This window comes from Pithys albifrons, chromosome 6, assembly GCF_047495875.1.
Source record: "Pithys albifrons albifrons isolate INPA30051 chromosome 6, PitAlb_v1, whole genome shotgun sequence".
NCBI classification, from domain to species: Eukaryota; Metazoa; Chordata; class Aves; order Passeriformes; family Thamnophilidae; genus Pithys; species Pithys albifrons.
Genome location: NC_092463.1, coordinates 54,599,873 through 54,611,883, shown reverse-complemented (window position 1 = coordinate 54,611,883; position 12,011 = coordinate 54,599,873). Strand labels below are relative to the sequence as shown.

General features: G+C 36.2%; 1 protein-coding gene across 6 annotated transcripts in view; it reads left to right on the top strand.

The window, feature by feature from the left end:
- Positions 1-12,011, top strand: part of SBF2 (SET binding factor 2) — a 259,930-nt gene that overhangs the window by 233,831 nt on the left and 14,088 nt on the right. For all 6 annotated transcript variants that reach the window (XM_071558954.1, XM_071558953.1, XM_071558956.1 and 3 more), the window contains 4 exons: positions 12-188; positions 2,991-3,092; positions 4,262-4,447; positions 10,853-10,979. In XM_071558954.1, coding sequence (XP_071415055.1) covers positions 12-188; positions 2,991-3,092; positions 4,262-4,447; positions 10,853-10,979 — 592 coding nt within the window. The remainder of the gene's footprint in view (positions 1-11; positions 189-2,990; positions 3,093-4,261; positions 4,448-10,852; positions 10,980-12,011) is intronic.

Genomic DNA, 12,011 nt, shown 5'->3' with positions numbered 1-12,011 from the left:
TTTTCATACAGGGGTTCAAACTTGATTTTGCTTTGAATTGTGAATTTGTTCCTGTTGAATTCAGTGACATCCGACAGACAAAGGCAAGCTTTAAAAAGCTGATGAGAGCTTGTGTTCCCAGCACAATTCCCACTGATTCTGAAGCAACATTCCTTAAAGCTCTTGGGGAGTCAGAGTGGTTCCCACAGGTAATTTATATGACAGGTACTTCTGATAATCTATATGCAGTACTGTTCACACAAAATAAATTTCAGGCTCTTCTGACAGAGAACTATGTGTTCAAACCAGCTGTTCTTCTTTGTTCATTTTAATTACTTTGCATGCTATCACTTCTGTCATTACATAGCTGTTGTTATTTTAATACAATTGTAACATTTACAAATGTAGGAGGCATTTTTAATAACATAATTTGTGTTTTATAACATAGAACACGTACACAAGTAGAGATGACTGGTTTTTCTGTCGATATAAATTTGTGGTCTTCCTTCTAACTGGTATTTCTTATTCTACATATTTTAGCAATCAGAAAAAATTGTAGAGCAATAAATGAACTTTTTGATTTTAAAACTGATATTCTACTCTTCCCATCCTGAATTTCAATATGCACAAGTTAACAAATAAGCAAACATCTGTTGCCTGTTGTAGGATATGGGGAAGTGTTTGTGGAGAAGAGAGGATTGTATGTGTGTTAATCTGATCTCTCTGAATCTGTACCTTTATTTCCCTATCCCATATTCCCTTACACAAATAGTAACCAAAGAAAGGCAAGACTGGAACAGATTTGCAAGAGTCAAATGAAGGAGGATGTGGGAAAGCCAGCTCTTTGTAAATCTAAAACTATTTTAATTATAGTGACTGTTTTGTAACAGTTGCTTGTTATGTTTGGAACCCACGGCTGCATATATTCTCAAATGCAATTAATCACAGAAAACAGATTTTTTTGTGCTGATTTCCTAAAGAAGAAATACATGTGAGCAACACAGTCATTTCAGTAATTACACATTCGAAAATGCACTCCTGGTTGAAATGTGCTCCAGTGCAACAAGTGGCTTAACTTCTTCCCTGAGGTGGGACCCCTCTGTGGAGAGCGCCCAGGAGCTGCTCATGGCTGTGTCTGCCCACCAGGATTTTCAGGAAGGGCAGAGGTGGGAAGAGTGTGAAGACACGACTCCCTCACTGTGTGAACATTTTCACTTGCAGAGTTGTTGAGCAAGTTGATATGTGCAGATAAGTGAACTGAATGTCATTTGATGAAATAAACGTGCATGTAGCAGCAGAGAAATCAAGGAGAGATAACACTGGAGTTACTCTTTTGGCATATTTGAGAGGATCACTCTTTGCACTGAGTGCATCACTCTTTGCTCAGGACTAGATCATGTCACACACTAACTGTGTGACATTTAAACCACATCTCTCTGCTTTAAATCATCTCATATGTGACTTATGTGATAAAGTTAATTTATGACTGATTTGGCACATTTTTGCTATTCCTGTGTAAGAACATAGATCTGTCATCTTGGAAATGTGTTTTTATTGTATTGTGTTTTCCTCTTCTGGGCAATGGAAGTTTAACGTTACTGATTTTAACACTGTAATGACTAACTGTCTCTTTATGAGTATGTGAATATGTAAGAAAAAATGTGAATACAAATTATAGAAACGAGTGGTTTGCATTTTTAAGACTGACTCTGCATAACCAGATTGCATATCAGTTTCTTCATTAAGGATAGGTAAAAACAGCCTTTCTCCTATTCTACTGCCTGAGAAAGTATAGAACAATAAACAAGCTGCTTGGTCTTAAAAGTGGTGTTTTTTTCAATGTTTTTCTATAACAAATTGAAGGAAAAATTGCTTAGGGTTTCTTTTTATCTAAATAATGGCTGTTTGAATGCTCAGAGTCAAGGTTCTTCCATCACAATGTCCATGATAATATTCATCAGATTGGTGTTCTTTTAAGAGGAAAAAATCAGACTGCCCTAAAGAAGGATGAATTTTCTAGGGTTAGCTATTTGTTTCATTGATCTTTTTCCATCTTATTTTCTCCAGTTTAATTTTCTTCTCACTTTCCTGTACCCTCTGTCCTTTCTGAACTTACTTTTTTTCTTGCCTAAGTGGTCTTAGATGTTCCTTGCCATCTTTTATTTATCTTCCTATACTGTTTTCTTCCTTCTTTAAGGCTTTCATCTTTCCTACTACTTCTATTGGTTGGTTATATTCAGTGCTCCACAAAGATCTGTAAAAAACTGAATTGCTACGTGTTATCTCTTATGTTGTTCGCCAGGAGTGCTGTTGTAGTATGACAAAAAAGGTAGAAACATCATGTAGATTTTCCTTTTTGTAATAATAATGTGAAGTCTCATAGTAAAATAAAATTGCTGAGATTCACCTGAATTTTTTTAATCAAATAATTAATCTCTTCTTTCCATATATTCTAGCCTGTCTGCCCAACTATCTAAACTATTTCTGGGTCTATTTTTAACATTTATGGTTTGATTATTAGCAATGTTGTTGTTATTATTCTTCAATTCATTAATTGCCAACATCCAGGATTGAGGACAAAAAGTATTATCCTTTAAATATCTTACATGGGGTTTCCATCAAAGTACTTAGTACTTTATGGAACCTTAAGATTTCACAGGAAATTATTTGAGTGTTAAGCCCAGGATGGAATTTCTCTACAGTAAATCTGTCAGCTGTGTTGTTCCCATTCTCCTTTTTATGACAGCTATTTTATTACAGTACTCATTGGCTTTAATAGTTTAAGTTCCTATCTTAAAAAATTTCCTTAGTTTTATTGTAGTTCAGATGGAAATTCTTAGACTGTTACATTTTATTGTTGTCTAATCAATTGCATGAATGTATTTCTCTGTGCTATATGTAAATCTCAGGACACCTTTTTAATTATTAAATACTGAAAGATTCTGGTTATTGATATTATCTAGAAATTTGTTACGTGCTTGAGTGTGTTACTCATCCCTAATACTTTATAGCTTCACAGGATAATGCAGCTGGGTGTGATCATCTCTGAACTCCTGGAAAATGGTTCTTCTGTTATGGTTTGTTTGGAAGATGGCTGGGATATTACTGCACAAGTAAGTTGCTATTAAAACCTTGAAATAGCTAAATATTAAGAAAAAGCAATACTGTTTTACATAAATGACAGATACTTTGGTATAACATTAATAAATTTGTGTTCTGGCAGCAGAGTAGAAACTGGAATGCATGAATCCTTGCATTCATTTGCAATTTACACCATGAAATAGTTCCTTAAAATGAATTTGTTCCAAAGGTCTTGATGAACTTTACAGTTCTAAGGCTTGGATATAAAACCTGTCTTCCTGCACCTGGCCATATGTAAGAATGAAAGCTAAAAATAGCCACAACTGCTCATTTGTGTTTATAAACACACTGCACTATAAACACAAAAGAAATTCATTCTGTTCCATTCACTTTGTAAATGAAGTTAGGAGGGAGAAAACTGAATTTGTGCCAAAAGGACTGTAACACCTCTGCAAGGACAGATCACCACAAACTACAAATCAGGTGAATGAAGACCCGCTGCCTCATTTAATAGATGCATTGTGTCCATGCAGTCATTTCATAATTCAAAAGATAAACACAGATATCAATCATTCTGTAAATAAAAACTTCATATGCAGCCAGAATCCTAATACCAGGTAAACAAACCAACAAAAGAATGTTAACAGAATTATTGGAATGAGGATCAAACAATGAAGAATAGAGAAGCGGAGATACATAGCTGGAAGTCTGTGCCATATCTTGAAGTCTCCTGAAATGCTGCTTATAAAAGCAGACTGAAGTTGGCTGGTAATCACCATAGCATGGCAACACTGCAGAAACTCTAAAGTCAATCTCAGGACCAATTATTTAATGCTTTCTTTGCTGAGGTAGCAGATACTGTCTTTAAAATGGTTAAGATAAAAGTGGTTTTATTTCAAATATAATTTAATTGTAGTAATCATTGTAATGACTTCCCAAGCCTGTAGTTGCTTAGGTTTGACTTTTACAGATGTTATAAAACCTCAATTTAAGTTGAAGCTTTTTCATGTGACATATTATTTGGCTTGTTTTATAAAAAACCCCACTTAATGTATGTGATAGAATACTCGTCTTTGAGTTTATGTGAAAACTGTTGTTCTCTTGAACAATAAACAGATTATTCAATGTTTATATTCATTTACTGAAGGGTTCTCCTTACTTCTGTCACTCACAACACCATATATCCTGTCTTGTGATCTAGGTGGTGTCTCTGGTGCAGTTACTCAGTGATCCCTTCTATAGGACCCTTGAAGGCTTCCGAATGCTGGTGGAAAAGGAGTGGCTCTCTTTTGGTCATAAGTTCAGTCAGCGCAGTAATCTGACTCTCAATTGTCAGGGTAGTGGATTTGCTCCTGTTTTCTTACAGTTCTTAGACTGCGTGCATCAGGTAAGTCAGTCTCTATCTAACTCTAATTTACAAGAAGGATTCATAAAGAAATGTGTCTATGCCAGTATTTCAGGTATTGTAGATAGGAGTTTGAGGGAAGGCTAGTAATGTCCATCTCTAGCTTCTCTAGGGTTTATTGCAGTGAATGGATTTCACCTCAAGAGGAGCTGGAATGGGTGTCCAGCAGAGACTGACCCATCCACACAGAGCTGAGTAAGAAGGATGGTTGGCAGTATGGATCCATTAATGTCATTTATGTAGAGATGTCAAACAGAAGGTTTTTTAAGCTAAGACTGCCTTTTGGGAGTCTAGAGAACTTCAGAAAAAGGAATTGACTGATTTTTGGTACAGTGACTAGACAGCTTTTAATTCCTTGTGCCTGATGATGAGCCTTGAAGAGGCCTTGAACTTCATCAGTTCTGGAAACGATTTCAGCCATAAACCAGGGGGCCTGAGATAGATATATATGTGGTACCTGTTCAGAAGAAGAGGGACACCAACAATTGTGTTGTGTAGGAAGAGTTTAAGAATATTATACTCATTTCAGGTTCATTCTGAAGTCCGTCCTTTCCTTCATCTGAAACCAGTAGATGTAAATTCTCTGCAGAGTTTGTGTATGCAAACACAAGACAGGTGCTTGCATAGTTCCTGTGTGCATGTCCTTCTTTTCCCACTTCTCTCATTTTTCTCACTGGAAAAGCTGAAAGTCTCCGTGACATTATTCACCTACATTAACACTTATGGATGACTTTGTCCCACAGAAGATAACTGTTAAAGCACCAGCCTTCTTACTGGGAACACACATGCAGAGTGAGTACTTGCATGAAGTAGACCCTGAAAGAGGGGTCAGCAAGTAGACTTAACTCTGCTATGTGTAGCAAACTCCACAGATTAAATAAATTGCTAAACCAATGAAAAACAATCTTCAGATATCTGTCAGACTGATAATGAATGAGCTTGTAAGACCATGTTACAGAAAAGAAAAACTTTGCATCCCAGTGTTAAACACCAACAGTCATCATTATTGCTGTCTTAGAAATTAATAAATCATATCCTTGGAATTTGGATTGATTCTTACAGCATTCCACTTAAGGAAACCTTAGAAGTATTTGTCACATCTCCTGTTCCATCAATCTCTTTCCCAGTGATTGTGGTCCTCAGGTTTTATTTTTATTTAAAATAGGGAGATTTCTCTACAGAGAATCAGTACTGCATTTTTCATTCAAATAAGTTAATCTGCCCAGTTGTCACACGAACTATTTCTTACAATAGGCTTAGGGTTATTGCTCCTTTTCTGAAGTGGAAAAAAACATATTCTTGGTTGCAATGGCTACAACAGGACAAAATAGCCATGTCTTCCAACACTGAAACACATCTGCCTGGTGGTTCATTCAATTCTGTTTGTAAATCATTCATTTTGGTTGTCAGGTGTCTTCTCTAAGCTTAAATTAGCTGATTGCTAACTCCATCTATTAGTAGAATGGAGTGAACCTACATTTGATTTTAACCAGTGGTGTCATTTAGAAGTGTAACCCTCCAGCATCTCCCCTTCCCATTTGTTGATGCCTACATCCTTTCTGACCCTGAAAACACTCTGCTCCAGTTCTACTGTCATAAATCTTAGAAAGCTGGCATAAAGAAAAGCAAGGAAATTATCCACGCATACCTGTATGGTGGGTTTTTTCTCAAGTCCAGAGATTGCACCAACTTTGAAAACAAATGGGTTATCTAGAACAAAGGTAAAAATTAAATTCAAGGGGTTTGGTTTATTGTCAAGAAATACAATATACCATATTTTCTTCATGGCAGAATTCTTGTTTTTTTCTCCAAGTTATGTTTAACCCAGTCTGCAGCTCTAGAAACATGGAATAGTAGATTATAATGATCCCACCTTTAAAAGTTAAGGTGAAATGTAAAGTGGGGTATATCCCTGATGTTATCAACTGTCAGGTATGATTTTGCCTCAGACTGCAAGGTGCCTAAAATACTGCTAGTCAAAATGTGAATGTGTCAGGGAAATAGAAGAGCCCTGCCTTTGCAGTTCATCTCAGATAGCAGTGCTGGTGCATGTCACCAGATATCTGACTCTACTCTATCTTCCCGAGGCCTTAGGAAGTGTACATGTTGTTAACAGATCCATTTTACAGAGAGATCTGTATTTTCTGGTCTGTAGTTTGGGCGGTGTCCACATGCCCTGGCTGCAGCTGGGTCAGTGGGAGGGTTCCCTCCTGCAGCCCATCTGGAGCTGTTCATCACTGCTGCCCTGGTGGAGCTGCCACCCTTCCAGGCTGTTCGCTGGGGGCTTCCCATGGACCTGCCTGTCTTTCCCAGCCCAAACAAGAGACAAGATTCAGTAGGAAAGACCACTGGAAGCAGTTCAGCAGGTCAATCTGAAGGAGGCAGTAACTTTAGATGAGGAAAGATGAGGCTGTGTAGGGGTTATAATCTTTTTACCCAGTGTTACCTTTATCCAAGACACGGCATGGGAACACAGCTTTACTGCATAATCAGTGCAATATGAATAACATAGACTAGTTTGTTATTAGGAAAAAATCTGTAAGGTAAGTGACTTAAAATCCCATTGAAAATGCAATTCTGAGTAAGTTTTCTAGAACCAAACTTAGGAAGATTAGTCTTCTAACTCCTAATGGCCTGGTGTTGACTTACCGAGTTGTAACTACATGGATGTAAATTCTTGGGAAATTATTCTGAAGTCAAGTTAATGGTTGAAATTTCATAGGAATTTACTGTAAAAAATAAATCTAGTCAACATCTGTAGTTGAAAATTTTTGTTAAGTTTCATTGGTTTCTGTGAAACTTGTTAGACAACTACAGAATCCAGTTAAGATTGCAGTTTGACCCTGAAGTGCAATATATTGTGATCAGTTTTTCTAAATTGCCTATTAATAGAAAATAAACATTTGTTTTAACCATTAGTCTGCATAGATGAGATGCAGTCAGAAAGTTACCACAGAGCCATTACATGCATCAAATGTCATGGGTTAAACTAAAGATACAGAGAAAACAAATGAAGCAGTGATTCCTAAATTAGAACTGCATCATCGTATAAAAAGTCATTGTTTATGCCAATATCTCCAGGTGTCAGCTGAGTTATTAATGCAAAATCAGTCTTTCACAATAGCAGCATCTGGCACATTCTTTCTCTGCTTCTAAGGAGACTGAGTTTATGCAAGTGATGTCAGTGAGGAAGCTTTTCTTATTTTTCTTCCGTATCTATTTGGTAATTTATTAAGTATAATTAAAACAGGATGAGTTTCTTGAGCTGACTTCTTTTAAGCCCAATAAGGAGCTCTGTTGCAGCACCCTGTGTAAGAGGAGGTGAGTGTGCTACTCCCATGGTAGATGCAGTTCAGATATTCCAGTCTTTGCAGGAGTAGCCTCGGAGTGATTACTGGCGCAGGACATTTGGAGTATTATATTTCTCATTTATACAAAGTAAATATTGATATATAATGCGATTTAAAAAACCAAAATGTATTGGAAAACTAAGAAAGGCTGGTAGAAGCACTGGAAAACTAAAGAAGGCTGATAAACGTGTAAGATTATTATATACATTTAGGAGATACTTCAGGGGGAACATGGTGGTTTTAAAAAGAACTCTGAAACACTGGTATTTTCTCATCATATTGGAAACACCAATAGGTCTGATCAGGTTTTAGATGTTCATATATTATGGAGATTAAGCATTTTAAAAGATACTGCAGTTACCCTGTCCCTGTAGACTTATCTTTCTAGGTGGCAAGTGTTGAAATTATAAAGTATAAAACTTTGCTTCTTATTTACATGCAAATTTTGAGCATATCCCATAAAATCAATGAATTAACTGAAATAGCACAAAGATTAATCTTAGAAAAACCAGTATGTGTTGAATTGTAAAGTATAAAAGATTGCATGTAATTTACATGTAAAATTGAGCATATTCCTTAAAATCACGGAATTATCTGAAATGCCACCATAGAATTATCAGATAATTATCTATGTTTACTCTCAGCCTAAGTGGTTGTTTTTCCTACAGCAATAAAAAGATCTCTTTTGTGTTGTTTTTTTAGTTGCTTAACACAGTAATTTTCTCCTATGTTAAATTTCTAATTTATCATGTCTGATGCTGGAGCTTTATTTTATCAACAGGTTTGATCCCTGACAGCTTGGCCACATCTTATGTTTTTCAAAATGCACTGCAGCTAAACAAATCATCAGTAATATATTCACTTCACTTAATTGTGGTATCTTTCCCATCTCCAAGTGTGCTGAAATCAGCCACAGCCATTAAAACACAGACAGTATCAATTACTACATTATTTACCCTTATGAAAGAAACGTATAATTGTTTTCTCTTAAAAAGTAAATTATATTATAATAACTTCTAGTTCCTTCTAGTTCCAGAAAGCTCAGAAGTGGGATCACCCACAACACTTGGATCCATGATAGGATTTTACAAGGAGCTCATTCTTGTAACTCGTATATGTATTAAAATAATTACTGGACCATAAGTAGAAATTAAGACCCCATATAAATCATGTCAAATAGCAGGAGGTCACCCTTCCTTCGGACAGTATTTTAAAGAAAACTTGTCCTAACACAGGGAGAAAATGTGTACTGAAGTACTTAGGTGTGTGTATGAATGTGTTTCAAATGCATACACATATTTTTGCATTTCTGGTCAATAGTAATTTTTGAACAGAATTAGTGTACTTGAATTACATTTTAATATGTGGCAGAAAAACTTTTTTAATAAAGAGAACTAAAAAGTTACTTTGTCTATGAAGTTGAAGCCTTGAATTTATTATAGAAAAAATTCTGCTTAACTTGTTCTAACAAATCAGTGCAGGATTGTAGAGATTTATATGAAGGGAGAAGTGGGGATAAAATCAGTGTGGGTTTATTGTACTGAGATGTCTTAAAGGATCTTAGCATTTTTAATGCCTAGCCCTGAGCTAATACTGAGATATGGTGACAACAAATTCTCTGACTGAAATGCTGTGGGTGTGTTTTTAGCTCCTTTCAAGGGATGTTCCTGTCACTGTTGTACCTTTGGTAGACAACCTTTCCTTGCTAAACACTTTTTTCCCTTTATTTAGCTGGTTGGATTATGAGAGAATCTAAACATAAGGAGCTTCAAGCAGTTTAATACAAGTTCCCTTAAGTACTGAAAAAAGCCCTGTTTCTCCATCGAGTAACTGATAAAAAGAGATTAGGCAGAAAACATGGAATGGGAAAATGAGAGGTGGAAGTGAAAAAGAAAAGTCATGAAAAGATTGCAGAACTAAAGGTATTTTACAGGGTTGATGTGCAGCTATTCAATTAGCAGTTTCTTTTTCAGTTGCAAGCTGTGCCTATTGCCATTGTAATTAGGAATTTTCATTAATTGCCATGTTTAATTTTGAAAATAAAGATCAGGAGTCATAAACTTTTTTGAAGAGTAATTTTTAAATTTTAAATTAACACATGATGTTTCTCTGAGCAATATCTCATCAAGATTTTTGGAATCTTTCATTTTATATGCGTATCAAGTATGAATAACTAGTGCTAAAAACTTTTGCCATGAATATTAAACTTCCTCCCTAAAATCTTACACCAGGGTCTTTACAGTAATGTTAAAGAGGACCAGCTGTGAAGAACCAACCATCTCACAGTGCTGTACTCTGATGTTCCTGTGTAGTTTTCTTAAATTTCTGCTCCTGATTCTGCTGGAGACATTCCCTGAATTCGACAGATACCCAGCTTAATGAGGAGAACAACTGAAGGTGTTACACAGCTTTTACAGTTTTGAGAGAATAATGGCAAGGCACCTCCTCAGTAGGGGGGTGTTCATACTGTAATATTTTGGGTCAAATTTTAAAAAGTAAGAAATAGGTGTAGATTAGCAAGGGGGTGAGAAATCCACTCTTTCAGGAACAGAGGGTGGAACAGCATTTGCAGCATTGTCTCTGTACGTGTCTGCTGCAGGGGGGCCTGATCAGCAGCAAGAAATCCACTGCAAAACCTTCCACTTAAAGCTTGGGGTCCAGCCACGTCCAGGAGTAGCATCTTTGCCTGTGAAGTTACGTGGTGTCTCAAGAGTCAGCACAGAAGATTTTTATCCTCTTTCATTCCTTTGAAGAATCCTGGGGTTTGTACAGAGTGTAATGCTGCTTATTATACAGTACACTCTGTCTTGTCTGACATGTTTTTGCAGCATAGACAATACATGAATTTAATGAGTTCTAAAATATTTTTAATCAACACGTCAGAAGGATTTGTGTGACACTTGACTATGGATCCATTTGTTTTCAGCATTCACAGGGGAATTATTTTGCTGTCATTTCACTTTATTATTTCTTACATATATATTTGTATTATACCTCAATATACATTTTTTCCTTTTTTTTTTTAATTTTTTTTTAGATTCATAACCAATACCCGACAGAGTTTGAGTTCAATCAATATTATCTGAAGTTTCTGGCTTTTCATCACATATCAAATCGATTTAAAACATTTCTTCTGGATTCAGACTATGAAAGACTAGAACATGGTATGTGTGATGTTTGTTTACTGCTTATTGATTTTGTAGTTGTTGGTATTTTTCTGCTCCGTTTGGTTTACAGAAGCTTTGCCTGGTTTTAGGGGGTCCAGTAGTTGCATGGTGATGATGTAATGAATTACATTTCAGGTATAAAAAGCAAAATGGAGGTGAAGAACATGTAGAATTTTCTGCATCAGTGATTCCTGAGCCATGCCACTCATGGGACTAAGAGAAAGTGGAAGAAATTAGTGCTATTCCTCAGGGTTTTTTAGCAATTCAACCACATAGTTCTGTTTCCCCTACTAAATACCCTCCTTTAACAGAAACAAAGTCCTTGGGAATCCTTTAGTGTGTGCATTAAGTTTCAAGAAAGAAAAGCCTTTCCATCTATTATCTCTCACTTTTTTCTCGTGCATTCTCTTCACTGTTTCTCTTTTTCTATTTTCTTTTTTGCTCCATCTGTCATGTACAGCCTTACAGGTTCCAAGGCCTTGTCTACCCTTTTAATAAGACCACAACCACAGCTCAGTCTGTTCTTGGAACTTGTTCACTAAACACATGCTCTGAACTTCTCTGCCATCTGGGCTGGTTCTCATGGGCAATTGGGCAGTTTTAATACTTTTAAAAACTGTTGTATCTTGAGACAGACTAGATTTGGGTAGTCATTTTATTTCAATTAAAAAGTTAATTTCTGTTATTTACCTTCAACTTGACAAAAGCAAAGAGTTGGAGTCAGTGACTTCTTATGATTCCTTCCACTATGGATTGTGGGCTTGGTGCTCTGCAGAGTCAGAACATCTGCAGTTTATAAACACCCTCAAGTATCCCAGTAAATTTCAGAGCAGGTCTACAAATATAACAGTCCTGAAGAGCTGTGGTTGGAAATCACAGCAGTTGTTTCATCAAATACAATTTCTTGTTGCAGTGGCATTTAATAGTAGATTTGACTACCCCTTTAGTGTGTGAAATTCCTTTAGGCTGAGCTTTAGCATTTGTTATTTGTTATCATAATGCTGTCTTTTTGCTGCTCGTGTTTTCCCT